The sequence below is a fragment of the Triticum dicoccoides genome, chromosome 7A (assembly GCF_002162155.2).
Source record: "Triticum dicoccoides isolate Atlit2015 ecotype Zavitan chromosome 7A, WEW_v2.0, whole genome shotgun sequence".
NCBI lineage: Eukaryota > Viridiplantae > Streptophyta > Magnoliopsida > Poales > Poaceae > Triticum > Triticum dicoccoides.
In genome coordinates this window covers 686,758,891-686,785,616 of record NC_041392.1, presented here as the reverse complement: position 1 = coordinate 686,785,616, position 26,726 = coordinate 686,758,891, and the positions used below count along the sequence as shown (strand labels likewise).

The 26,726-nt window shown below is 42.9% G+C and overlaps 2 protein-coding genes across 2 annotated transcripts; both read right to left on the bottom strand.

The window, feature by feature from the left end:
* Positions 1–10,328: 10,328 nt before the first annotated feature.
* On the bottom strand, positions 10,329–12,082 carry LOC119328622. The gene is made up of 2 exons (XM_037601604.1): positions 11,310–12,082; positions 10,329–10,555 (listed from the first exon to the last, which is right to left on the bottom strand). The coding sequence occupies exons 1-2, from the start codon at positions 11,974–11,976 to the stop codon at positions 10,470–10,472; spliced, it is 753 nt and encodes a 250-aa protein (XP_037457501.1). The 5' UTR covers positions 11,977–12,082; the 3' UTR covers positions 10,329–10,469.
* Positions 12,083–24,807: 12,725 nt separating this feature from the next.
* On the bottom strand, positions 24,808–25,729 carry LOC119327615 (ubiquitin-like). The gene is made up of 2 exons (XM_037600713.1): positions 25,589–25,729; positions 24,808–25,485 (listed from the first exon to the last, which is right to left on the bottom strand). Exons 1-2 carry the CDS (start codon positions 25,689–25,691, stop codon positions 25,169–25,171), a joined length of 420 nt encoding a protein of 139 aa, XP_037456610.1. The 5' UTR covers positions 25,692–25,729; the 3' UTR covers positions 24,808–25,168.
* Between the last annotated feature and the right edge of the window lie 997 nt (positions 25,730–26,726).

Sequence of the window (26,726 nt, the reverse complement as noted above, 5' to 3'; positions counted from 1 at the left end):
GCGACGGCAACGTCGCGCGCCGGGGGCGGCGACGGGGACGGCGCGGAACGGGGGCGGCGACGGCGTCGATCGATCGGGGCAGGCGGTGCTTCGATGGGGAAATAAAGCAAGAATGAAATTTTTTCAAGTGCTTCTTATATAGAAGGCACCTTTAGTACAGGTTGGAGCCACCAACCGGTACTAAAGGTCTGTTTTGGCCAGGCGAAGCGGCGGGAACCGCACCCCTTTAGTACCGGGTGGTGGCACCAACCGGTACTAAAGGCCCCCCTTTAGTACCGGTTGGAGCCACGACCCGGTACTAAAGGGGGTGCGCTGGCGCAGGTGCGGTGCGGCAAGTTTAGTCCCACCTCGCTAGCCGAGGGGCGTCCGCACTAGTTTATAAGCCCTAGTGTGGTAGCTCTCTCGAGCTCCTCTCCAAAGCAGGCCTACTGGGCCTAAATGTTCTATGCTGCCCTATGGGCCTACTGGGCCTTTGCGGGCCTGCATCCTGGCCCAACAACAGGTTGGGTTTCTAGTCGTATGCAGGCCGCTATGGCGCAGTAAGCGGGCTTTTTATTTTCTTATTTTTTTTGCTTTATTTATTTTTGTTTTATTTATTTTTAAGTTGTTTTTTGCTGTCTTTAGAGTTTCTTTGTGAATATTTTTTGCTTTAGGTACAAAAAATTACAAACCTTCTATTAGTGCCGGTAGTTTATAAATTTGAATAGTTTACATTTTGAATTATTTGAAATTTCTATGAATCACTATTTGTGAATAACTTAACTTTGAAAATAGATTTTTCAGTGATTCTTTTTTATTATGTTTAATATTAGTGTGTTTTATCATTATATTCAATTTGATAATGCTTAGGTTATTTAAAAATGAAATGCCTTTGTAACGGATGAGTTTTCGTCCGAAAATCTGATACTTCGAAAGAGATTGTCCATTTTGTACACATAACTACCCTAACTATTACAGAGATTCCCTCCTGGGTGTGAAACACGGAAGAAAGTGATGATAGTGAAGCCGATCACATCCCAGATCTTTAGTGTGAAACTTTTTCTTTGTGTGTGTCCCTTTGCGCCGTAGCCATGGAAAATCTTCATCATTTAACAGGATGCTCGGGTCAATATTCACTGTGAATGGAGCAATTTCATCAAACTTTTCATAATCTCCTGACATGTCTGTCTTGTCATCCACTGCCATGATGTTTCTCTTTCCAGAAAGAACTATGTGGCGCTTTGGCTCATCGTGTGTCGCTTCCTTATCTTTTCTTTTTATCGGCTTGGTAGACATATCATTCACATAAAAACATGTGCCACATCATTAGGTAGGACGAATGGTTCGTCTGCATACGCAAGATTGTTGAGATCCACTGTTGTCATTCCATACTGCGGGTCTTCCGTTACCCCGCCTCGTGTCATATTGACCCATTTGTATTGAAACAAAGGGACCTTCAAACCACGTCCATAGTCAAGTTCCCATATCTCCTCTATGTAACCATAATACGTTTCCTTTCCCATCTTGGTTGTTAAATCAAAGCGGACACCACTGTTTTGGTTGGTGCTCTTCTTATCTTGGGCGATCGTGTAAAATGTATTACCATTTATCTCGTACCCTTTAAAAGTCATTATATTCGAAGATGGTAACTGGGACAGCGAGTACATATCATCTTTAATAGAGGCATCATGCATGGCACGTGTCTGCAACCAGCCGGCGAAACTCCTGGTTTGTTCACGTGTAATCCAGTCCTCAGACTGCTCCGGGTGTTTGGAGCGTAGAAAATTCTTGTGTTCGTCCATATATAGAGCCACCAAGGCGGAATTCTGTAAAACTGTGTAGTGTGCTTCAGTGAGAGAATGTCCTTCCATACATATTTTTTGATTCCCTCCGAGCGTGCCTTTTCCATCCAGTCTGCCCTTATGCCGCGATTCAGGAACACCAATCGGCTTAAGGTCAGGAATAAAGTCAATACAAAACTCAATGACCTCCTCATTTTCATGGCCCTTGGAGATGCTTCCTTCTGGCCTAGCACGGCTATGAACATATTTCTTTAAGACTCCCATGAACCTCTCAAAGGAGAACATATTGTGTAAAAATACAGGACCCAAAATGTTAATCTCTTCGCATAGGTGAACTAGAACATGCGTCATGATGTTGAAGAAGGATGGTGGGAACACCAACTCGAAACTGACAAGACATTGCACCAAATCATTCTCTAACCTTGGTATGATTTATGGATCGATTACCTTCTCAGAGATTGCATTGAGGAATGCACATAGCTTCACAATGGCTAATCGAACGTTATCCGGTAGAAGTCCCCTCAATGCAACCGGAAGCAGTTGCGTCATAATCACGTGGCAGTCATGAGACTTGAGGTTCTGGAACTTTTTCTCTGCCATGTTTATTATTCCCTTTATATTCGACAAGAAGCCAGATGGTACCTTAATACTGAGCAGGCATTCAAAGAAGATTTCCTTCTCTTCTTTGGTAAGAGCGTAGCTGGCATGACCCTGATGTATGCCGTATTTTCCATGCATACGTTGCTGGTCCTCCCGTGCCTTAGGTGTATCTTTTTTCTTCCCATACACACCCAAGAAGCCAAGCAGGGTCACGCAAAGATTATTCGTCACGTGCATCACGTTGATTGCAGAGCGGACCTCTAGGTATTTCCAATAGGGCAGGTCCCAAAATATAGATTTCTTCTTCCACATGGGTGCGCGACCGTCAGCATCATTCGGAACAGGTTGTCCACAGGACCCTTTCCAAAGACTACCTTCAAATCCTTGACCATATCATGTACATCAGCACCAGTATGGTGGCGAGGCTTCGTCCGGTGATCCGCCTCACCTTTGAAATGCTTGCCTATATTTCTTACGGGATGTCTTCTCGGAAGAAATCGACGATGTCCCAGGTACACATTCTTCCTACAATTGTCCAAATATATACTGTCGGTATCATCCAAACAGTGCGTGCATGCGCGGTATCCCTTGTTTGTCTGTCCTGAAAGGTTACTAAGAGCAGGCCAATCATTGATGGTCACGAACAGCAACGCCTTTAGGTCAAATTCTTCCCCCATGTGCTCATCCCACGCACGTACACATGTTCCATTCCACAGTTGTAAGAGTTCTTCAACTAATGGCCTTAGGTACACATCAATGTCGTTGTCGGGTTGCTTAGGGCCTTGGATGAGCACTGGCATCATAATGAACTTCCGCTTCATGCACAACCAAGGCGGAAGGTTATACAAACATAGAGTCACAGGCCAGGTGCTATGGTTGTTGCTCTGCTCCCTAAAAGGATTAATGCCATCTGCGCTTAGACCAAACCATACGTTTCTTGCGTCATCTGCAAACTCCTTCCCGTACTTTCTCTCGATTTTTCTCCACTGCGACCTGTCAGCGGGTACTCTCAACTTTCCGTCTTTCTTACGGTCTTCTCTGTGCCATCGCATCGCCTTGGCATGCTCTTTGTTTTGGAACAAACGTTTCAACCGTGGTATTATAGGAGCATACCACATCACCTTGGCAGGAATCTTCTTCCTGGGGCGCTCGCCCTCGACATCACCAGGGTCATCGCGCCTGATCTTATAGCGCAATGCACCGCATACCGGGCAAGCGTTCAAATCCTCGTACTCACCGCGGTAGAGGATGCATTCATTAGGGCATGCATGTATCTTCTGCACCTCTAACCCTAGAGGGCAGACATCCTTCTTTGCTTCGTACGTACTCTCGGGTAATTCGTTGTCCTTTAGAAGCATATTCTTTATCATTACCAGCAACTTTCCAAATCCCTTGTCAGATACACCATTCTCTGCCTTCCATTGCAGCAATTCCAGTGTGGTGCCCAACTTTTTCTTGTCAGCTTCGCAATTCGGGTACAACAATTTCTTGTGATCCTCTAACATGCGCTGCAACTTCTTCTTCTCCAAATCACTTGCACAGTTTCTCTTTGCATGGGCAATGGCCCGACCTAGATCATCAGCGGGCTCATCTGATGCCTCTTCTTCTGCTTCTTCCTGCATTGCCGGCTCAGCTTCTTCCCCCATTGTTGTATCATCGTATTCACGGAACCCATCATGGCCAGGATAGCTGTCGTCGTCCTCTTCTTCATTGTCTTCCATCATAACCCCTCTTTCTCCGTGATTGGTCCAAACATTATAGCGGGGCATGAAACCGGACTTAAACAGGTGGACGTGAATGGTTCTTGACTTAGAGTAATTGTTATCATTCTTACAGCCAACACATGGATAAGGCATAAAACCATCCGCCCGCTTGTTTGCCTCAGCCGCAAGCAGAAAAGTTTGCACGCCATTAATGAACTCGGGAGAGTATCGGTCATCGTACATCCATTGTCGGCTCATCTTCATTACACAACACCAAAAAAGACCAAATTAATACAAGTTCATACAACACTTAAATGCAACAAACAAATAACTCTCTAGCTAAAGAATTTAAATGCAACAACAAATGCGATCAAGATCGCAACTAAGGTAACAATTGATCCGACAGCATAATGATACCAAGCCTCACTATGAATGGCATATTTTCTAATCTTTCTAATCTTCAAGCGCATTTTCTCCATCTTAATCTTGTGATCATCGACAACATCGGCAACATGCAACTCCAATTTCATCTTCTCCCCCTCAATTCTTTTCAATTTTTCCTTCAAATCCTCGTTTTCTCTTTCAACTAAATTTAACCTCTCGACAATACGGTCAGTTGGAATTTCCGGTTCAACTACCTTCTACATACAAATATCTATGTCAACTTGATGGGCATAATTTGTCATAAACAAAAAATGCAACAACTAGTTTTAAAAGAGAATATACCACATCCGAATCATAACCCGGATGAGGGCCGACGGGGACGGATATCAAAACCATGGCACTATGTATAACAAACAACGTATGGGTAAGATAATTATATGAGTAACTATACATCCAAATCACACAAACATCATTTTTTTTATATAAAACATTCATGAACAAGAGGCTCGCCACAAGGTGGTGCTGGCGACGGGACGTTGCGGGCGATCGACGGTGGTTATGACGGAGATTTAGAAGGCACTAAGTAAACTACACCTACATATGCAAACTAAGTGTTATTTTTGACCTCAAATTGCATATAAATCAAATAATAGCACATATATATAATTCCTCCCAAACTACTAAACACACAAATCAATTACTATATGAAGCATTGCAAGAGCTAATCTAGCAATGAGAGATGAAAGGACAAAGTTGCTAACCTTTGTGATCATTTGAATGGATGGGGGCCTTCAAATCTTGACAAATTTTGGGCAAAATGTGTGATGAGCTTGAGAGGAAGAGGGGAAGAACAGAGAGGAGAGGGGAAAGGGGAAGAACAGAGCAAGCTGGTGGACGAAGGGTTTATGTAGGAGAACCTTTAGCATCGGTTCGTGCCACAAGCCGGTACTAAAGGTGCTGGAGGGGCCCCAGACTGACAACATCCTTCCACCACTCACTTTAGTATCGGTTTGTGACATGAACCGGTGCTAAAGGTTCGCCACGAACCGATGCTAAAGGTTCGCCACGAACCGGTACTAATGAGAGCAGCCGGCTAGCCGTTGGAACCGACACTAATGCACACATTAGTGCCGGCTCAAAATCAAACCGGCACTAATGTGCTTCACATTTGACCCATTTTCTACTAATGGGAGTTCCTGTACCTGATCGGGGCATACTATGGGCTATGGGCTATAACGGGGCTGGGCTGTGACCGTATATGCGTACAAAACGAATCGTATTTTTTGCGTACATGATTCCGGCTACCTGGGGCGGCCGACCATACTCGCCACCAGATGGCAACGGGGACAAAACCCATCGGGTTTTGCCTTCCTAAACCCATCCCCACGAGAAAATCGCAAACCCGTCCCCGTCCCCATCACCGTGTGCGGGGTTAGTTTTCCACCCGTCCCCTAAACCCATCGGGTTTCAGGGAACCCACGAGAAAATAAAAATATTTAAACAAACATAGTGGCGACAAAGAATAACATTTGAATAGCAAAACAAGCACATTTCAGCAGCATAATTAGAGCAAATTTCAACAAAAAAAACAATAGTAGATGGTTCAATAGCTATATAGAGTGTATTTTAGCAGATTTAAACAACATACATAGTATATTTCGGAGGCAGCAAACATAAGATAATTAGTAGCAACAATGATATCATTTCAGCAGCAACATAGTATATTTCAACAGCAAAACAACTGCAAATTTCAGCACAATACTCAGGAATAACATCAGCTAAAATAAGCCTATTTCAGCACAACTATAGCCCATTTCAACAACGAACATAAGCATATTTCAGCAACAAACAGGAGCATATATCAGCAAAAAAAATGTATTTTGCCGGGTTTGCCGGGTTTCGGGTTCGGGGACTACCAAAACGGGTGCAAACCCATGAAACGTGTCGGGTTGTATAATGTGCCCAACAACAGCCCCGTGGAGATGAAAAGATGACCATTCCCGTCCCCTAATAGGGTAAAAACCCACGGGGACGCGGGTTACGGGGCCCCGTTGCCATCTTGATACTCGCCCCTACCGTGGCGCCGCAACTGATACCAAGCACCCTCTGGGATCGCAATTTTTTGTTTTGATGGGAGTTACCTCAATGATTCAGTGGAGGTACTTGTTTTTTTTTGCTGACGCTACTTAGGTTTTCATCATCATAATGTCATCAAAGAAGAGATCAAGATCATCTGATTGATATCTGTCTATTTTTTTCCACAGGACTTCTGGGCATGCTTGCCACAGCTTGTTATAGTAGCCCTCCTATTTTATTTCTTACTAGTTTTGTTATATTTCCTTATGCTTCTTGTTGCCAACTAGAACAGAATAATGCTTCACCAGTCTTTATTGTCAATTCTTGTTGTAATGAGTGGGTGAATATTAACATTAACTCATTACTACTCCCTCCGTCCGAAAAAGCTTGTCCCTTAAATGGATGTATCTAGCACCAAGATAGGGCTAGATACATCCATGTGAAGGACAAGCTTGGGACAAGCCTTTTTGGACGGAGGGAGTACTCAGTAGTTGTTATTTGTTATTGAACTGATTCGTTCAATTCAAAATCAAATCAAGCTGGTCAATCATATATTTTTCTGGGTTGGAGTCTTTCCTGATTACCATGTTCTATTTTGGTGCCATGGTGCAGTGTCTTTATGGTCAGACATCTGCTAATGGATCCTTAAAATATCAATTAGTGCTGGTTGGAACCTAAGTGGGTACTGCTAGGCACAAATTTCTACGAAGTGGTTACATCTTCTTAGCTAGGGATGAATGAGTCCTGGCATGGTACTCCTACCAAGAATGACACTATGGATTGTTTCCAAAATACTAACATCTAGCCTTACGTATGAATGTTTTGGGAGCACCACTGAGAGAATTGTACAAACAAAGACTTAAGCAACACTATACTTTATGATTGATGCAGGGCTACTAAATTAACCTGCCTCATTTCATGATTTAGGCACTTGCATTATATTTGACAAGCTTTTTAGATCCCGTCTGTGTTTCTTTTTCCAGAGTCTGATAGTGTTCATAAAGAAGGAGCAGATGCCCATCCCCATCAACCCTTCTACTGAGGTTGTCGATGGTCGCCTGGTCAAGAGGCTCAGGAAGCTGTGTGGTTCTGGGAGGAAACTAGTTGTGGGAAGTTCTGAATATAAACAGATAATTGAGATGAAATTGGTAAGTGTTAACTTTGTAAGCTTGTTGTTGCTTTTGTCTGGGTGAATAGTATTGATCACCATTTGCTTTTTAGGGAATAACCTGTCTGCACGTTGATGTTCCGGATTGTGAGGTGATAATTCGCAGTATGAACAAGCCCGCTTTATTGCCTCAACAACCAACAGATCCGACCAAAGATTTAGAATTATTCTTACATCAACATGGCTTTCATGTCAAGCTTAAGATGGTGAGCTTACCGCTTGGCCTTCCTTGTCTGCTTTATTTCTCCCTGGTCAATACTAGACTACTAGTACCTTCTTTTTCTTTTCTTTTCAGCCAATAACTCTAGCTTCAATAAATCGCCTTTAGTTATGCAGTGTTAGTCCTTTCAGACTGATTGTATGCTTATAATGCTTTAATTGCCAATGATTGAAGTTTTTCATAGACACGCTGTATTGGAAATTAACATCTAAGAACCTCAATTTGTCTTATTCATCGATGAAGCGTCTTCTAGAATTTCCGGCCTTCAGCTTTCTTTCAGTGATGAAGAAATGCTCCTTAACTTCAGGTTGATGACACGTCTATTAAGGAGGCAGCTTATCTCCTGCATGATATCGAATTATGTGAGAAGGAGTATTTGAAGTTCTTCCACCTTCTTCTAAAGGACTTCATGGTTACATCTGAAATCGACACTAAGAATTGGGTTTTAATCCATTTTGCAACAGCTCTGAAGATGATCTGTTACCCTGGAGCATCGTATGAAGTCTACCTCCCTGCTAAGGTGAATCACAATGTTTCTATACGTCTTTTGGGTATGCATATGCTGGAAGTAGTGATTTTAGTGATGGAATGAAGTGTTATTCTTTCAGCTTTTCTCATTTGATGAGGTTCGAAAGATAGAGGCTCATGCATCTGGATATAGAAGAAGCTTTTCTAGGATTGATGCCTTGTCTGTCTACGAACATGTTGTTAGTCTCGCTTCAAAGAAGTGTGTGCTAATGTTCAAATTGGACGTCAGGATTATGAAGGCTAAAGAGGTTTTGGAGAATGCAGATGTCATATTAAGAAAAGATCATTCTTCAGGAAAACACTAGAGGGCTGATTTTCGTACTGGCTCCAAAGTTGGAAAAGAAGCAAGTACTAATGTTGATGGCAAGCTCAGCTCCATCACTCAAGACAATTGCAGTGAAGTCAATCTAGTGAATCGCAGTGATCTGCATTTCTAATGTGAGAGGCAAGAACAAGATGTTAAGCAAATTCTCACTATACCGGAAAGCAACTCTTCCATGGAAAAGCCTAACAGACTCCGTACTGAAGAAATCTGCAACAAAGAGAATGACCCTGGGCAGCAAGTGATGTCCAACCAATGAGAGTTCTGATTTTTTGGCTACTGTGTATTTTCAGTAAAAGATAATGATGATTATCTTTGAATATTTTCAATTTATTACTGTTAATTAAAACAAACCCTTCAGTGAAAATATTTCGTATCATTATTTTTTTAGCATTTGTACCAATCTAATTGTTTTGTTATGAAGAACAAGAGTGAAACACTAAGCAGTGGAACAAGCAAATCCATCTAAGTGTCCTTTTTCTAGCTAGTTTGGGTTGATTGATTTGAATGTATGAACAGTGTCATACGAATATTATGATGCGAAGTGTTCTCCTTGCAAGTGACGCTGTCATACAATCCAAGGTGTATTCCTTTCAAGTGACGGTCTATTTTAAAAGGCCATGAAAGTTGATGCACATGAGAAAATCTACACTTTCTGCTCCTGCATTCACACACTTGACAACGTCAATAGCCTGAATTGCTTTGCTTGATGTAAGCAGACTTTAAATGCTAATCATTTCCAGTAATATTTGCATGGGCAACTATTTTTTCCAAAAACAATCTTTATGCTACACACTGACACTGCCACGTCTAACTTAGCCAACTTTGATCCATGCACAAGATAATTAGATGATTATACGACTACTCGACCAGTGAAAAACAACTTTGGAAACTGCGTAAGGATGAACCAGCTTAGAAAACCAAATACGAATAGAAGTTCAGAGGACTGAGGAACATCATCGGCTTGAACACCAGTTCAGAGGCTACTAACGAAGTCATGGATTAGTGGTGCTCGGTGTGTTGGTTGCCCGTCCTATGGGCTGGGCCAAGGACCCCCTAAGCCTATCAACTGGTGGGCCTCGTTCATCGTGACCAAGCAAGCCAAGAAGGAATGATCCGAAGACTTGCATGCACCCCAAAGCTTTGAGATAGTCTCCAACGTATTTGCCCCTAGGAACAACCGACTTATGTGGAACCCTAGGCACCCTGGTATCTATATAAACTACGGTGCCAGGACCATAGAGGATAGCTTCATTCACACACGATCTCGCGGTAGATCACCTATACTTTGTATCCCATCCATAATCAATACAAGCAAAGTAGGACATAGGATTTTATCTCTTCCATATGCACAAAGAAGGCATATATCATTATTTAATTACAAATATAGGTATAATATATTAGTTAAATACCCTGAAAACCAATATTTTTAATAAAAAGGAGCATTGTTCGTATGTTTCGAGCCGGGCCGGGCCGGGCTTGGGCTTGAGATTTTGAGGCGAGGCTTTACAAAGCCAGGCCCGGACCGGAGGCTGCCCAGGTTTAGTTGGGTCCTTGCTGAACTTGTAGCATTCCAAACTTTCCAAACTTTAGACTAATCAAACTTCTTTATAAATAGATGGCTCATCTGTTTGTCTTAATGAAATACTCAAGTTCAATCTATACACACATAGACACTGGCACCCGCTTAAATTTGCACGCTTCCTCCTTGAGCAGTATTTTCTTGGTCTCCACCGTATGTCATACTTGCATTATCAGCAGAAGTTTCGAGGGCTGCAAGCAGTGATCAATTGATAAATAGCATAAGTAGGAAGCGGAAAACCAACTCTTTGAGTGCTAATTTCTATCTATAATGCAACAAAACGTCCAAAGGCCTGCCATCTTGCTCTTACTCTTCCTCTTACTCTCCACAAATTTCAGCTATGTGGTGTCTACATGAAGAATATCATTACCTTATCCTAAAACATCATGAAGAGGCAAGTTCGAGTAAGTTTTTCACATCTAATGATTCTTTTATGCTATAACTATGTCTAAATGAAAACTCTTGCTATGATAAATGTTGCATGTAAAATGAAGTAATAATGTTCCCTTTAGATCTGGTATTCTAAGATCTTATGATATAAGATTTCCCATCAAAATTACATGCGACTTGTCTACCTTAAATACGTAAAAGGATTTTCATAAAGGTTTCATATAAGATGTATTGAAAATGCATCTTAATGGCACAATCAATAGTAAATATAGTTTCATATTCTAACAGCTAATCTAAGACTTTAAGAATGATGAGGCTGCGATATTCCTACATCCAAGTAGGAATAAAAATGTATAACTAAATTTAAGTTTGTGGTGAACACTTCAAAAAACAAAAGAGGTATCCGGCGGCAACAAACTAGCAAAAATAATTGGATATTTCTCCCCCTGTTCCTAAATATATGATTGGTAGTTCAAATTTGAACTACCAAAACCTCATATATTTAGGAACGGAGGGAGTAATATATAACTCAACAATTTAAAGATGAGCAGTTACCTGCAGTATAGTAACACGTGTAAGGATGATATTTGTGTGTAGAATAGCTTCTCCATAGTTTACTGGACTTCATTGATACAAGTTCGACAATGAAGATATTGCTCCCCACTCGAAAGAAGATTTGATGCCCGTCCTCGTCATACCCCACTATAGCTTGCTTCATCCTTATACCACTCCCACATCCTAGCTCAAGACTAATAGGCTTCCGCAGCGCCCATCTAGTTCCACCATGACAATTGTTTTTTTTCTTGAAATTCTTCATGTCCCACACTTGAAAGGTAGGGTATGACAAAAAAGCAATGCCAACACCGCCACCTTTTGAGCGGATAATATGGCTTGTATCGTAGCAATCTTTCGCAACAGGAAGTTTCCGAATCACACGTAGGCTCTCCATGCCCATATCAAACTTTAGTATATAGCCAGGAAGATACCAGTAAAGGGCATTACCAGCAAAGACGCTATGGTGACCAGGAATGTAACTGTCACATGGTAGCAGTGCCGAGACATCTTTGCCCCAGGTTCGAGTCTTTGACGAGTACACACATGCGTGGGCCATATGATAAGTAAGATCCCTCTTGGCCGAGTAGGCCGTATAGGCGCGCACCAAAACGATTTTAAAGGGGCTTGAGCGGCACGCACCATGTATGTGGCCCTTGTTCTCCGCCATGCCCGTGCAAAGCACCGCGCCATTGATATTAGCAACCACTTCATTCTGACGGAACTCCCAAGGAACTTCTATGCGGTGCTGGTCGCCAGTAATGGGGTGATGCACAATGGCCTTCCCCTCAGTGTGGTTGATGATGAGGACGCGCCCATGGCGGCACCCAAGCAGATCCCAGGAGCCGTAGCCTCGCAGGGAGAAGCGCTCCGAAGGAATAACAGGAGGGTCGAGGGGAACCGAGCGGAAGAGGGCTTCTCCGTGCTGCTGCGTGAAGACGCCGAGGAGCGAGGGTTGCCGGTGGCGCGCGCGGAACCGGCGGCGGAAACCAGGGTCGGAGGCGAGGCTTCGCCATTGCTTGCACACGCGAGACGCGCGCAGGAGCGAGGGTTTCAGAGGGCCGAGGCGGAGGAATATCTCCCCGAGGACGTCGTCGCTGTAGAGTGGGAAAGCAGGCCCCGCCGGCGGCATGGTACGGCGACGCTGGCGGCGTGTGGACTCATCGCCATGATCGCTCATCACGATCGATCGACACACAGCACGCTGGCGGCCCATTGGCTCCTCTCAATGCTCGCTCATCACGATCCGATCAGGGAATTGCAATGGACCACGGCCAGAAGAAGATATCAACAAGGAAAGGTTAGGCATTCTAAAAGCAGGACGGACAGGGCAACTGGTTGGGCTGCTTGGGCCGTAGAATTATCTACTCTTCTTTTGCACCGCTAAAGAAAACAAAAAGCTACTCTTCTTTTGCTCAAAAACAAAGATTATCTACTCTTCTAGTGGCGATCCTGTTTGGCGCGTAGGTAGACTAAAAAAACATTTGGTGCGTAGGTCGCGCGCGAGCGACCGCGCGCACACTCCAGCGCCCGATCGAGAGTATGGGCCGGCCCATTTTACTGCTTATTACCAACCGGTTTTTCGTTTTTTGTTTTTTTGGTTTTATTTCCTTTTCTTTTATTTTTTTCGTTTTTTCGTTTTCCTTTTCTTACCTTTTTCTTAAAAAAATTTTACTTTTCCTTTTTTGAACATCCTTTAAATTTATGAACATTGTTTGACATTGTGTACACTATATAAACAGTTATTACGTTGTATTTTAGCAACAGATTATTCGAGTTGTCGGCAGCATTTCAATTGCATCTACAACATCACCAACAATTTAACTACAGATACGACACCATGAACTCTTCCTGCCGCACGTGCCAAACACCATTTTTTTAAGTTTGTGAGCATTTGTTGAAATCTTGAACATTTTTTGCAAATTTGCGAACATTAAATCATGAACCTTTTTTGAATTCATGATTTTCTAGAAAAAACATGAACATTTTTTAAACATGTCCACATTTTTGAAGCGGCAGAAGATTTTTGAAAATTAGAAAAAAATTGAAATTCATAAATATTTTTTGAATTCGTGTTAATCAGCTAATATTACTTTCAAACGATGATTTTTTGTTTTGAATTTTTGGGAACAATAGTTGAAATTCGTGAGGAGACCCCTCCAGTTCTATCATTATGTGAGTTTCTCAACCATATTTATTAAGTAATTTATATTGTTTATTTAAAAATAGTTGACAGCTAATTTATATTGATAGCTTATTTCCATTCAAGCAAACTTGTCCGGCGCTTGGTAGACAGTACCTACTACTGTCTCAGGGCTGAACTAAACTGTGGGGAGATAAGTCATTATATTTCATAGGTTGAGGATCTTGATACTGTCAAGACAGGTTATTTTCATGGACTTCGAAATATTAGTACTCAATACGCATGATCACTAGTGTGCGTATTGAACTATGGTCACATCTATTTAGGAAAGATGGTAAGATTTTTACTATTTGTCCTCAGTGCATTTTTTGCATACATTATTTTTAAGCTAAATTTCATTGCTAAGTATGTTACTACGATGTTCTTCAATAGGGACTCCCGATGAATGTTGTGCCCCGTTGGATCGAGCCTAAAGGTCGCATGACAATGTTTAGCTTACGGTCAAGACATCCTACATTGCACGTGAGTGCATTCATGATTCCCTAAAGCGAGCAAGTCTTAATAGTGAAAGACTGGAGCAAAATTATGAAGGATCACAACAGAGAAGTAATAGGGGGCAGCAATCAAAAGCGCGGCCCACAATTAGGAGACAGGTTCATCTGCAATCTCCAATATGATGAAGCAGGAGTGCTACACATGTTTTATGCTATTTTACCTGAGAGAGAGCAGCAGGAGTGATTAGCTAGCTAGAATGAGTTTGAAGATAATGATGTGCTATACTATGACTATGATTATTAAATAACTAGTGTTGGTGGTAATGACTATAATGGTTATTATTAGCTAGTGTTGGCAGTGATTAAATAACTGCACTATGACTATGATGATTAAATAGTGTTGGTGGTAATGACTATGATGATTATTAGCTAGTGTTGTTGGTGATGATATGATGCAAGAGTTTTTATATTAATATAATTATGATGTTGATCATGATTATCATGATGATTTGTTATTATGATCATGATTAGTTATTATATCATTGGTGGAAGGAACGCGGATTAGATTCATGTGGATGGATCAAAAATGACCAAAAGTTGAATTAGTAGGATCAACGTCTTAATTCAACTTTTGATTCATCCAAATGAATCTAATCCATGTTTCTTCCTCACAATGATATATTAATTCATCATGGACATAATGATACAACAACCTCTTAATTGGTATTGTACCAAAATTTGTATAACCGTGTATAAATACACTAAAAATAAAAAAAATAGAATACTAGTAGCGCTGGACAGGAAGCACGGTACTACTAGTTAGATTAGCAATAGCGCTGGAAACAATACACGCTACGGCTATATGTCTTAGCAGTAGCGTGTGTCACACGCGTCACACACGCTACTGCTAAGGAATAGCTGTAGCGCCTTACTAATAGCGCGGGGCCCCACGCTACTACTAGGTGTTTCCCTAATAGTGAATGAACGTGTGGCCGGAGTAGGTTTCTCGGCTTTCACTGTGTTAATGGAGGCGTTTGAATGCGGCGAGGAGGCGTGTTCAGCCGGGCATGCAGCGGGTGACGCCCTTGGCCGGCGGACACTTCAACGGCGAAGGCAGTGAGAGATCGCGTCTGCCCTGTGCCGTTTTCAATGTGGAGCAGCACACTCTACAGTGGCATGAATGCGGGCAGCTAGCGCCAGGCCGGAAGAGCGCGCTAGATGGAGGAGGGGTTTTGGAAGGGCCAAGGCGGTCAAAAGCGAGTGTGGGAGCGGTCCGGACTCCCTCAAAGCCCCCCTCCTCCATGTTTGTCTCCGGTTTGCGGGAGAAAGAAGGTTTGAGGGTCGGTGTTGGAGGTGCCCTGACCAAGGAAGGCAGCGAGGGATCCTCACGAGTCAACGATCATTGACCACGACATGGTAAAGTTGATCTAATCTATCTCAAACATTAATTTGTAGTGATATCTACTCTATCTCAAATATTAATCGGTAGTGATATTGCACTAAAAAATAGAAGAAATTTGTAGTCCATACCTACATACATGTAGCAACTCATCACGCGCATATAGGCTGGCATGTGGACCCAATTACCGCAACTCACCAGCATGCAGATATACAAAAAAGAGACTCGTCGCCTAATTACACCTGAAGCTTATCTAAAAGGTAGCAAATAAATATCATTAATTAGTACCTATACAAAAGCATACTGGAGAGAGCATCCACCGGACAGGTGGACTCGACACCGATAAAAGAGGACTCAATATATAGTTGATACATCTAGACCAACCGGTTACCCATAGTATAGTAATCTTCACTCCTCTGGTTTGTGAACATCCACTAACAATGTCAAGCGTTCCGCCCTTGGCTTCGATGATGACACTGCCTCCTATACCGATGGATTGGCGACCATCGGCAGAAATGGCAAGCCAGCCATATAATTCCTGGCATCAATGATGACCCCGAGGCAGGTGTCATGGAGGGGCAACTCTTCTAGATCTACGACCAGGTCGCGCCTGTGGCTTCCTTGCGCATCTGCCACAAAGTTGCTTACAGGTCGTATGGCTACGACTACATCAATTTCCATCCAAAGAGGACGGTGAATGTCTTGGTCTTTTTTACTTGTCCTTTTGGGTTTGATTTGCTACCTTTAGCATGCATGCTCACAGAGATATAATGCTTTGGCTATTTTGGGGTCTAATAGATCAGATCTCATCGTCCTTCTGTGAGTGGAACTTGAAGTAGCCATAGCCATGGGACCTGATAGCAAGATCATGGTAGACGCCGAGGGACTCCACAGATGTGACCTATAATAAGAGACGGAGGAGAGATGCCCCTCCGCGATGCCTGCCTCAAGGCCACCCACATATAGGGAGGCACTTGTGGCAGCTACCAGCTCTACTACAAGTCCAGGAGTGCATCACCTTCACGATAAGGCACTACATGCCCATCCAAGTTATGTAATAGATTTTGTTTTGAGAAAAAATTTGCTAGATCTCTTGTTGAATTCGTATGTTATGCATGCTCGTTTATGCTTTATTGGGCAGGTCTACAAAATAATGAAGAGTGTGCGATTCTGGAACAAGGTGTTATTGCTTTGAAGCGAGAAGCATTGGCACATCAAGTTGGTGGGTGCTCGGAGCCAAGAAATCTTGTGCTGAGGATCGAGGCGAGTAATGCTTGAAAAAATGAGGAAGAAGTAGGTGAAGGTGAACCATTGGAGAAAGGCGGGATAAGGAACGATACAATGTAGTTTTTTGAATGATGATGCTAGTGGTCGAAAACATTTTTTTTTTGAAATTCATGAATATTTTTTAAATGCATTAATATTTTTTGAATTCGTGAACTATTTTTAATCAGCTAATATTATTTTGAAATGATGATTCTTTGTTTTGAATTTTCGGGAACAATAGTTGAAATTCGTGAACAATTTTTCGTTTTTGTGAACATTTAAAAAAATGCATGAACATTGTTGTAATCCGTGAATTTTTGTTCAAATTCATGAACAGTTATGAATACACAAACATTTTTGAATATGGGAACATTTTTTAGTGCGTGAAAAAATTATGATTTATCGAACATTTTTCAAATCATGATTTTTTTTCTGAACTCACGATCATTTGATGATTTTTTGTGAGGATAGTACTACTTGTTTCATGTTGACTCCGGCAACCTTTTATCCTAGGCTCCTAGCTTTGCCCCTGAGAGGGAGTATAAGATAAGAGTACATCTTGACATGCACTTGTTAGACTTATAATCCCGTAGGATCTACTTAACAGATCGTAATCCAGACACTAGATCACCTAATAGCACAGATTAGAGAGATGGATTAGGTTCTTACCACCAATGGAAGCAGCCATTGGTGTCGACGGTGCGAAGTCCCGTGCCTGCTCGATGCAGGCTTGATGCAGGCTCGGTGAAGTTGCTCGTTGCAGGTAGCGGCGTCCCTCCGGGCGCCACCGGCACTGCCCTGGGACAGGGGCAGAGCTTGGAGATGATCTTTCCATCGTGCAGCGCTCCCCCAGATTGGTTAGGGTTTAGGGATGTGGGAAGCAGGAGTAAACCGTACGAGAACTAGTCTTACGTAGGTGCCGGCTGCTCCCCCATCTTTTTATATGCGCTGGCGACAGGGGAACAAAACCATAGTTGGTTAGGGTGCCCCCGATCAGGGCGCGTAAGTTGAGATCAGGAGGTACGAACGTTGGTTCGTGGCCTCCCTGTTTCTCTCTTTAACGTAACTTTATTTCTGATCTTTTATTTTTGTTTTGGCCCATTGGGCCTCTAGATCAATACCAACATTCTCCCCCTTGATCGTTAGGCTCAATGACTTTTGTCCATTCTCCATAGGAATAATATACCAGAGTAAGGTGTTACAACAGCCAATGAAAAACCATTGAACCTCAATATTCATAGCACACATCCTATTTCGAAAAGGAAACATTTTACTTATTGGGAGTGGTTTATATTAGCGGTCCCATAATTCCAGAATCAAGAGGCTTCCAATAATCCCATGCCGGCTACATGCTCACGAAATATATTGGGTGGTAAGCCTTTAGTAAGCGGATCCGCAAGCATACGTGTCATACTGGTATCCTTAACATTAATAGTTTGATCCTGAATTCTATGTTGAACAACATGGTACTTTAGGTCAATGTGCCTGGCAGCAGCACTTGACTTGTTGTTATTCGCATGGAAAATTGCGGGTTCATTATCGCAGTACAATGTCAGTGGTTTGGAAATGCTCTCAACCACTTTAAGTCCGGGAATGAAATTCTTTAGGAATACAGCCTGCCCGGTGGCCTCAAAACATGATAGATATTCTGCCATCATCGTAGATGAGGCAACTATCTTTTTCTTGGAGCTTTTCCACGATATGGCTCCTCCAGCGAGTGTGAATATATAACCTGACGTGGATTTCATACTATCCACACACCCGGCAAGATCAGAGTCTAAATAACCAATAACTTCCAGGTTATCGGACTTTCTATATGTAAGCATGAAATTTTTAATACCTTGCATATAACGCAAGACTTTCTTTGCGGCCTTCCAGTGGTCCGGTCCTGGATTAGATTAAAATCTGCCAAGCATCCCGGTTACAAAAGCTAAGTCAGGGTGTGTACATACTTGAGCATACATGATGCTTCCGACATCTGAAGCATAAGGAACCGACTTCATCTGATCAATTTCATTTTGGTTCCTCGGACATTGGAAAGTCCCAAACTTATCGCCCTTAACTATGGGGGCAGGTGAGGAAGAGCACTTATGCATATTGAATTTCTTTAGTACTCTCTCAAAGTATGCCTTTTGCGATAGTCCTAATGTTCCTTTGGACCTATCTCGATGCCAAGGACATACGAGGCTTCACCGAGATCCTTCATGTCAAATTTTGAGGACAGAAATCTCTTGGTCTCATGCAACATATCTTTATCGCTGCAAGCCAATAGAATATCATCCACATATAGGACTAAAATTGTGAACCTACTGCCTTTAAATTTAACATATATGCAGTTGTCCACTTCATTCTCTTTAAAACCAAAAGTTCTAATAATCTCGTCGAACTTGAGGTACCACTGCCTTGAAGCTTGCCTCAAGCCATATATGGATTTCTTTAAACGACATGCCATGTGTTCTTTTCCTTCCACGACAAAACCTTCAGGTTGAGTCATGTAAACTTCTTCTTTTAAGTCACCATTCAGAAATGTCGTCTTGACATCCATTTGATGCAGCTTCAAATCATAATGAGCTACAAGTGCCATGATAATTCTGAAAGAATCTTTGGATGACACAGGCGAGAAGGTCTCCTTATAATCGATTCCTTCTCTCTGTGTAAAACCTTTTGCTACAAGTCTCGCTTTGAACTTTTCGACGTTCCCTTTGGAATCATATTTGGTTTTGTAGACCCACTTGCAGCCTACCATTTTGGCTCCATCAGGAACTTCTACTAAGTCCCAAACATCATTCGAGCTCATAGATTTCAATTCGTCTTCCATGGCTACCAACCATTTGGACGAGTCTTCACTTTTAGTGGCTTATTTATATGAGGTCGGATCTTGTGCCTTCCCTATGTCATTTTCATCCTCACACATGAAAGTGACATAATCGCTAAAGATGGCATTTTTCTTTTCCCGTTGTGATCTTCTCATAGGCTCATTAGTATGTGCATTTTCTCTTGCCCGAGAAGGTTGACGATTATCATTGGGTTGAGGATCATCATTTGGCTGAGGATCCTCATCATGCTGAGGATCTTCATTATGCTGAGGCTCCTTGTCAGATTGAGGATCCACTTCAGGTTCGGGATCACCAGTAGGTGTCTCATGCATATTAGGCATAGGGATAAAGTTCTGTTGGATAGTCGGGGATGGAACGGACACCCGCTTCTCCTCAAGATCAATCGCCCTAACCTCAGTGACTTCATTATCCTCAAAAAAACACGCTTGCCTGGTTTCCACAAACTTGGTGGTATGACCTGGGCAATAAAAGCGATGTCCTTTTCCTCTATGAGGGTACCCAATGAAAAAACAACTGATTGTCTTTGGGTCCAATTTCTTAATATGTGGATTGAATACTTTAGCTTCAGCCGGGCAGCCCCACACTCGCAAGTAATTCAAGCTCGGTTTCTTTCCCACCCACATCTCGTAAGGTGTGCTCGGTGCTGACTTAGTTGGAGCAAGATTTAAGATGTGTGCAGCTGTTTTCAATGCCTCCATCCAAAGGCTTACTGGTAAGTTCGCATGACTAAGCATGCTACGTACCATATCCATAAGAGTGTGATTGCGACGCTCAGCTACGCCATTTTGCTGAGGTTCACCAGGCATTGAATATTGGGCAATTATTCCATTTTCAGCAAGATATTTTGCGAACGGTCCTGGAATTTGCCCATAAGGAGCATGCCTGCCATAATATTCTCCCCCGTGATCAGACCGTACTACTTTGATCTTTAGGTTGAGTTGATTTTCAACCTCGGCTTTATAAATCTTAAATTTGTCCAAAGCTTTGGATCGATCACGTATGGGGTAAATGTAGCCATAGCGAGGGAAATCGTTTGTGATGGTAATGAAGGAATCAAAACCATCCATAGACTTTACGTTAAAAGGTCCGCATATGTCAGTATGAATAAGTTCAAGGACCGATGTGGCTCTTACTGCTCCTTTCTTAATTGTTTTCACATATTTTCCCTTAATACAGTCAATACAATTGCCCGCATCAGAGAAATCTAGCGGATAAAGTATTTCTTTTTTAATCAATCGTTCCATTATCCCCCTCAAAATGTGGCCCAGGCGATGATGCCACAATTTTGAAGAAGGATTGATACTTCTCCCATTCTTTTTATGATTGCGTTCATTCATATTCATCTCGCAGAGATTCACACACATAGGATAACCAGAAAGATTTAACATATAAAGTTTGCCTCGTCGAACGGCAAGACCAACATCCTTATTACAATACTTAAAAAAACATTGTTTCTCCCCGAAGGTACAATGAAATCCAAAATCATCTAAACATGAAACTGAAATCAAATTCCTACTCAAAGTAGGCACATAAAGAACATCCTTGAGCTGAAGTAGGAAACCAGTGTGCAACTTCAAGGTGAGGGAGCCCACGGCTTCAACTTCAGCCTCCTTCCCATTCGCGACATTAAGTCTTCTTGTTCCCTTTAGGGTGTGACTTATATGGAATCCCTGCAAAGAATTCGCGACATGAACAGTCGGACCTGAGTCAATCCACCATGTAGATTCAGAAAAATCAACATATAGAGATTCATCTACAAGAGTGATCTCATCCTTACCCTTTTTATTGAGCCACTTAAGAAAACCTGGACAGTTCGCCTTGAAATGATTTGGCTGCTTGCAAAAAATTGTAAAGTCTTTCTCCAGCGGCATTTGTAAGATTAACTAAAGTAGCCGCTGAAGGTGGGGGACGTGAACAACTTGCCTCGTTGCATTGCTTAGGCTTTGGAGGATTCTTTTAGGAATACTACTTTTTGTTGGGCACATTATTGTTATGAGCATGGTTCTCATGCTTCCTCTTTGCAGAGTTAACAAGGAGAGCTTGATCTTTCTGCTCACTCTTCATTCTCTCTTCCTCCTGAACGCAATGTGCAATGAGTTCAGATAGTTTCCATTTGGTTTCAAGAGAGTTATAGTTTATCTTGAATGGATTGAATTGTGAGGGTAGTGACCTAAAAACTAGGAGCACCAGAAGCTCTTCGTTCAAGTCACACTTCATGGTTTTAAGCTTTGCCGCGGCATTGCTCATACTTAAGATGTGCTCCCTCACATTTCCATGCCCGTCATATTTTGCAAGCAGCTTGTGCAAAAGCTCATCTGCATACACTTTCTCGGAGCCCTTAAATTGTTCTTCCACCGATTTCAAATATTCGGCGGCACTTTCATTGGCAGGAATAGCCCCTTTAATCTCAGTCGAGATGGAGAAGTTCATAATTAGGAGCGCCATTATGTTTGACCTCTCCCACTTCTCAACTTTAGTATCATAATCTTTCTTAAGCTCAGCATACCCAGTGGCACCCTTTGCAGGTTCCACTGGTTTACTTTCCCTCAGTGCGAGGTCAACCTCATGCCATCCGAGGTGCAAAAGCAACGAGTCCTTCCACGATTGGAAGTTATTCCCAGTAAGTGGCTCGATCTCGAGGCCACGAGAACCGGAATCTGACATGTTTCGAAATATCATAAGTAAAGGAAAAGAACATCATAATTAAATTAAATTAAATTGCACAAAAATTAACTTACGTTGGTTTGATCAATTTTCATGCAAAAATTAACTCCAAATTATATCACCGTTGGGCAGAAAATAATAAGGAATTAACGGAGTGATTCAAAAAATGTAAAACAACGTTGGTCTGTATTACAAAAATGATCACATTAATCTCATGTGTAATATCAATTTTCCAACATTAATAATTCACCATTTATTGATATTACCATGGGATGAACATAAATGTGCCATAAAATGACACAAACATTAATTCATAAAAGTTTTCTAAATAAAATTTCTCGTTGGTTCCATTTCATTCAAAAAACTAAACCATAATTTTCAGAATCACTTTTCTGGCAATTTTCTATTTATAACAGTGCAAGAACATTTTGGGAATAATCATAATACGGAAATACACTGAATAAATAGAAAACGCACAGAAACTTTAATATTAGCCCAAAACCCATGGCAGCTCTTTAAATCCTAGCCCAGTAAACACAAAAAAACACCTTTTCTGCGGGCTAAGACAACTTGGGCCGAAGCCCAGCCGCGAAAACGTAAGCCCGAAGGCCTGCGCTGAGCCACCCGTCGCTCTCGGCCGTCCGGCCGATGGCCGCGATCGTCCCGCATGGAGCAAAACGAGCGAGGCTCAAAACCCTAGCCCTTATTTCCCCATCTCCTCCCGATTTCCTCGCTCACTCCAGACGAGTGGCGACCGCGCGGCGGCTCGAGGCTCGCCGGCCATGGTGGCGTGGTGGCTGCCCTCGCCGGAGCAGCGTGCGACGGACCGAGTCCTGTGCGCTCCTCCGGCGAGCGTAGCTCCAGCGTCGCGCGCACGGCGACTCGTGCGGCGGAAGGGAGGTCATTTCACCGGCTGCTGCCGGCGCAGGCGTTCGACGGCGACGGCGGTGTGCAAGGCGCGGAGGCCAGGCGACGCGCTCGTGCGTGAGCGCAGCAGCGGCAGCTGCTGCTTCATTCCGCTCGCCGTCCCGAGGGGCGGCGGCGTTCCGGCCATTCCGTGCCCCAACGGCGGTGGCCGTCGGACCCGAAGGCCGTCATGCTCAACAAACGTAAGATCCAGCACCTCCTTTGTTTAATTTCTTTCAATTTGAGGCATGATTTTGACTTTCTAGGGTTCCAAAATTGGGGAATTTCTAGAGTTAGGGTTCGGCTAACTTTAACTTCGCCAGTTCAATCTAATTGCTAACAGGGACTAAAAGCAATGTTAATTCACATATCTTGATGCAGAAGCATGGTGTTATTAGACTAACCGAATAGATTAATCATCATTATTGAATCATTAACACTAATCCCGTAGCAAATTAGATCTAAACCGAAACCACATAACCCTAGAGATTAAACATTGACTTCAACAGAGGGCAATCTAGCCTTAATCATGAACCATTATCCTCAACCTTAATCATCAGTATGTAATCAGGATCACCAAACTTAAACAGATCATCTTAGGGATCTAATCTAGGCTTAACCATGCTCTGATACCATTGTTAGACTTATAATCCCGTAGGATCTACTTAACAGATCGTAAGCCAAGCATTAGATCACCTAATAACATAGATCAGAGAGATGGATTAGGTTCTTACCACCAATGGAAGCAGCCATTAGTGTCGACGGTGCGAAGTCCCGTGCCTGCTCGATGCAGGCTTAATGCAGGCTCGGTGAAGTTGCTCGTTGCAGGTAGCGGCGTCCCTCTGGGCGCCACCGGCACTGCCCTGGGACAGGGGCAAAGCTTGGAGATGATCTTCCCGTCGTGCAGCGCTCCCCCAGATCGGTTAGGGTTTAGGGATGTGGGGAGCAGGAGTAAACCGTACGAGAACTAGTCTTACGTAGGTGCCGGCTACTCCCCCATCTTTTTATGTGCGCTGGCGACAGGGGCCAAAACCATAGTTGGTTAGGGTGCCCCCGATCAGGGCGCGTAAGTTGAGATCGAGAGGTACGAACGTTGGTTCGTGGCCTTCCTGTTTCTCTCTTTAATGTAACTTTATTTCTGGTTTTTTATTTTCGTTTTGGCCCATTGGGCCTCTAGATCAATACCAACAGCACTCTGCTCTCTCCTATCGGCACCATGCAGAACACGACCAACGGGTGCAAAGCACCGCTGGGACAGCAGCAAGCACCATAATAAATAAGGTGAAACCAGAAAGTTTAATTACGACCGCTTCTTGCTAAGATGACCACTGAGACAACACAAAGCAAACAATGAAGCTGGGAAAGGTTGCAACGTACATCTAGGGCGCACCTCTCCGAAGCCGCCCCAGCGGGAGTTACGCCGTTCAGGTGTTAAACCGATCCAGCATGCTCCCATGCATGATCTGCAAAACATCACCCATAGACGATGCTTTGCTTTGAGTAAAGTTTGGTCTGTTTCTTTGACATTGGACTGCCCATGCATGGACAAAACGTTCAAGCACAAGAAGAAGGTGTGCTTATAGGATTTGTTCCTTTAATTTCGTCATTGTTGCTGTTGTTCAAGAGATTACGGATAATAATGGTTGTGGCGTTCAGAAAATAATTATATTGGCTAATGAATGAAAACAGACAAACAAAATATGTGCACACAACTGTAGTCAACCTGGCCATTTAATAAATTGTCATATTAGACATCCAATCCATGCGGACTATAGTTTGCATGGCTTAGGCTGGTCACAATGGGGAAGAACTTAGGAGTAATATCACACACTCCAATGCAACTTTGCTTATGTGACACATATTTAATGAAGAGAGAGATGCTTGTGGTAACTAGCTAATTTACTGGAACATCACACACTCCAAGAAATAATGAGTCTATAACCTAATAAATACATCGTTGCATGACACTACATAGATGTTCCTACCCACTATGGAGGTAGTAACATAGTCTAGGGAAGTGTGTAAGTTACTAGCTTATGTTCTTGCCCATTGTGACCAGCCTAATAAACCTAAGACTTAAAAGACTGTCTTGCCATAGAAAATACTACTACTACTATATAACACGAAATCTATCATATTGGGCTTCTTCTTCTTCACATGATATGCTTGTCGAGGAACCTCTTCTTGGCCCTGATCTCGTTGCTGTGTCCGCACTTCTTCTTGCGGCAGTTGGTGGTGCCGCGGGGGAGGCGCGCGTAGCACTTGCGGCAGATCATCTTCTTCTCCTTGTACTTGAGCGCGAGCTGCAGGAGGCTGGGGTCCATGATGATGTACTGGCCGCGGCTGCCGCCCCGCAAGCGGAGCACCAGGTGCAGCGTCGACTCCTTCTGGATGTTGTAGTCCGCCAGGGTGCGCCCGTCCTCCAGCTGCTTCCCGGCGAAGATCAGACGCTGCTGATCCGGAGGGATACCTGCAATCGGTAAGCAAAAGCAACCGGCGATGAGATTGATCACTGCCGCGACGAACACTAAGGCCGGCGACCAGCGATGAGATTGATCGATGGTGGTACTTACCTTCCTTGTCCTGGATCTTGGCCTTGACATTGTCGATGGTGTCGCTGCTCTCCACCTCGAGCGTGATCGTCTTCCCGGTCAGGGTCTTGACGAAGATCTGCATCTTTCCTTTTTCTCGCCGACTGATCAACTGCTCCTCGCCTGTTCGATCTGATGATCGTGTCTCATCTCACGGTCTCACCGGCCTATATTTATAGCGAACCAGAAACGCGCCCGCTACGAAAGAATAGTAACCCAGCATGGAGTTCTTTTCTTCGACGATTCTCAACCGACGATGGTAGGAGTACGTGGAGTAGACGCGGCCGCTGCGAAAAGCAAGTAACCCTTCCACCACCGTCATGGTCTCGTCTCTCGTGGGGAAGAAGAAAACCACCGCAAAAGTCACTTTGAAACCCGGGTGCATTGGAGCCCTATTTTTTGAACTGTGTCAAAATGCTATTTTGAAGTTTCAAAATATTCTGAAAACAAATCAACATGTTTATATGAATGTATATTGCACGTGTGTAAATTTTGATGCTGAAATAAGTAACCATGTGAGTTATACAAAATGACAAAATTATAATTTTGAAAAGATGAACAGTGCATGCATAATTCACTATTTGGACACCATTTTGTCATTTTTGTATAGGTCGCATATTTACTTATTTCATCATCAAACTTTACACATGTCTAATATACATCCATATAATCACGTAGAATTTTTTTTCAGAATTTTTTGAAACCTTAAATGTGATTTTCAAAGTATTTAAAATAAGATCCTCCAATACATCCGGGTTCCAAAAATCCACTCAACCTACCCGGCCTTAATTGCCATCGACTAGTTCTGGGCCGTAGTATCAATAAGTCTTATTTTTGCCTCGAAAACAAAATCAGTGAGTCTTATTTTGGATCCTGAGATGGCCCGGTAGCTAGAATTGTGACAGTGGCACTGAACATTTTGATCGCAAGTAGGAAGCTAATTAAGTTGAAACAACTACTGCAACATTACCGGCCCGAAACAATTGATTCTGACTAAAATAGGCTCTCATTTTACAGAAAATATATTGGTAGTTGTGATTTATTTTCAAACCTAACCAAGAAGGATCTAACATAGTTAGCTGCTAAATGGTTGTCGTATTTCATCATTTTGGTCACCGTC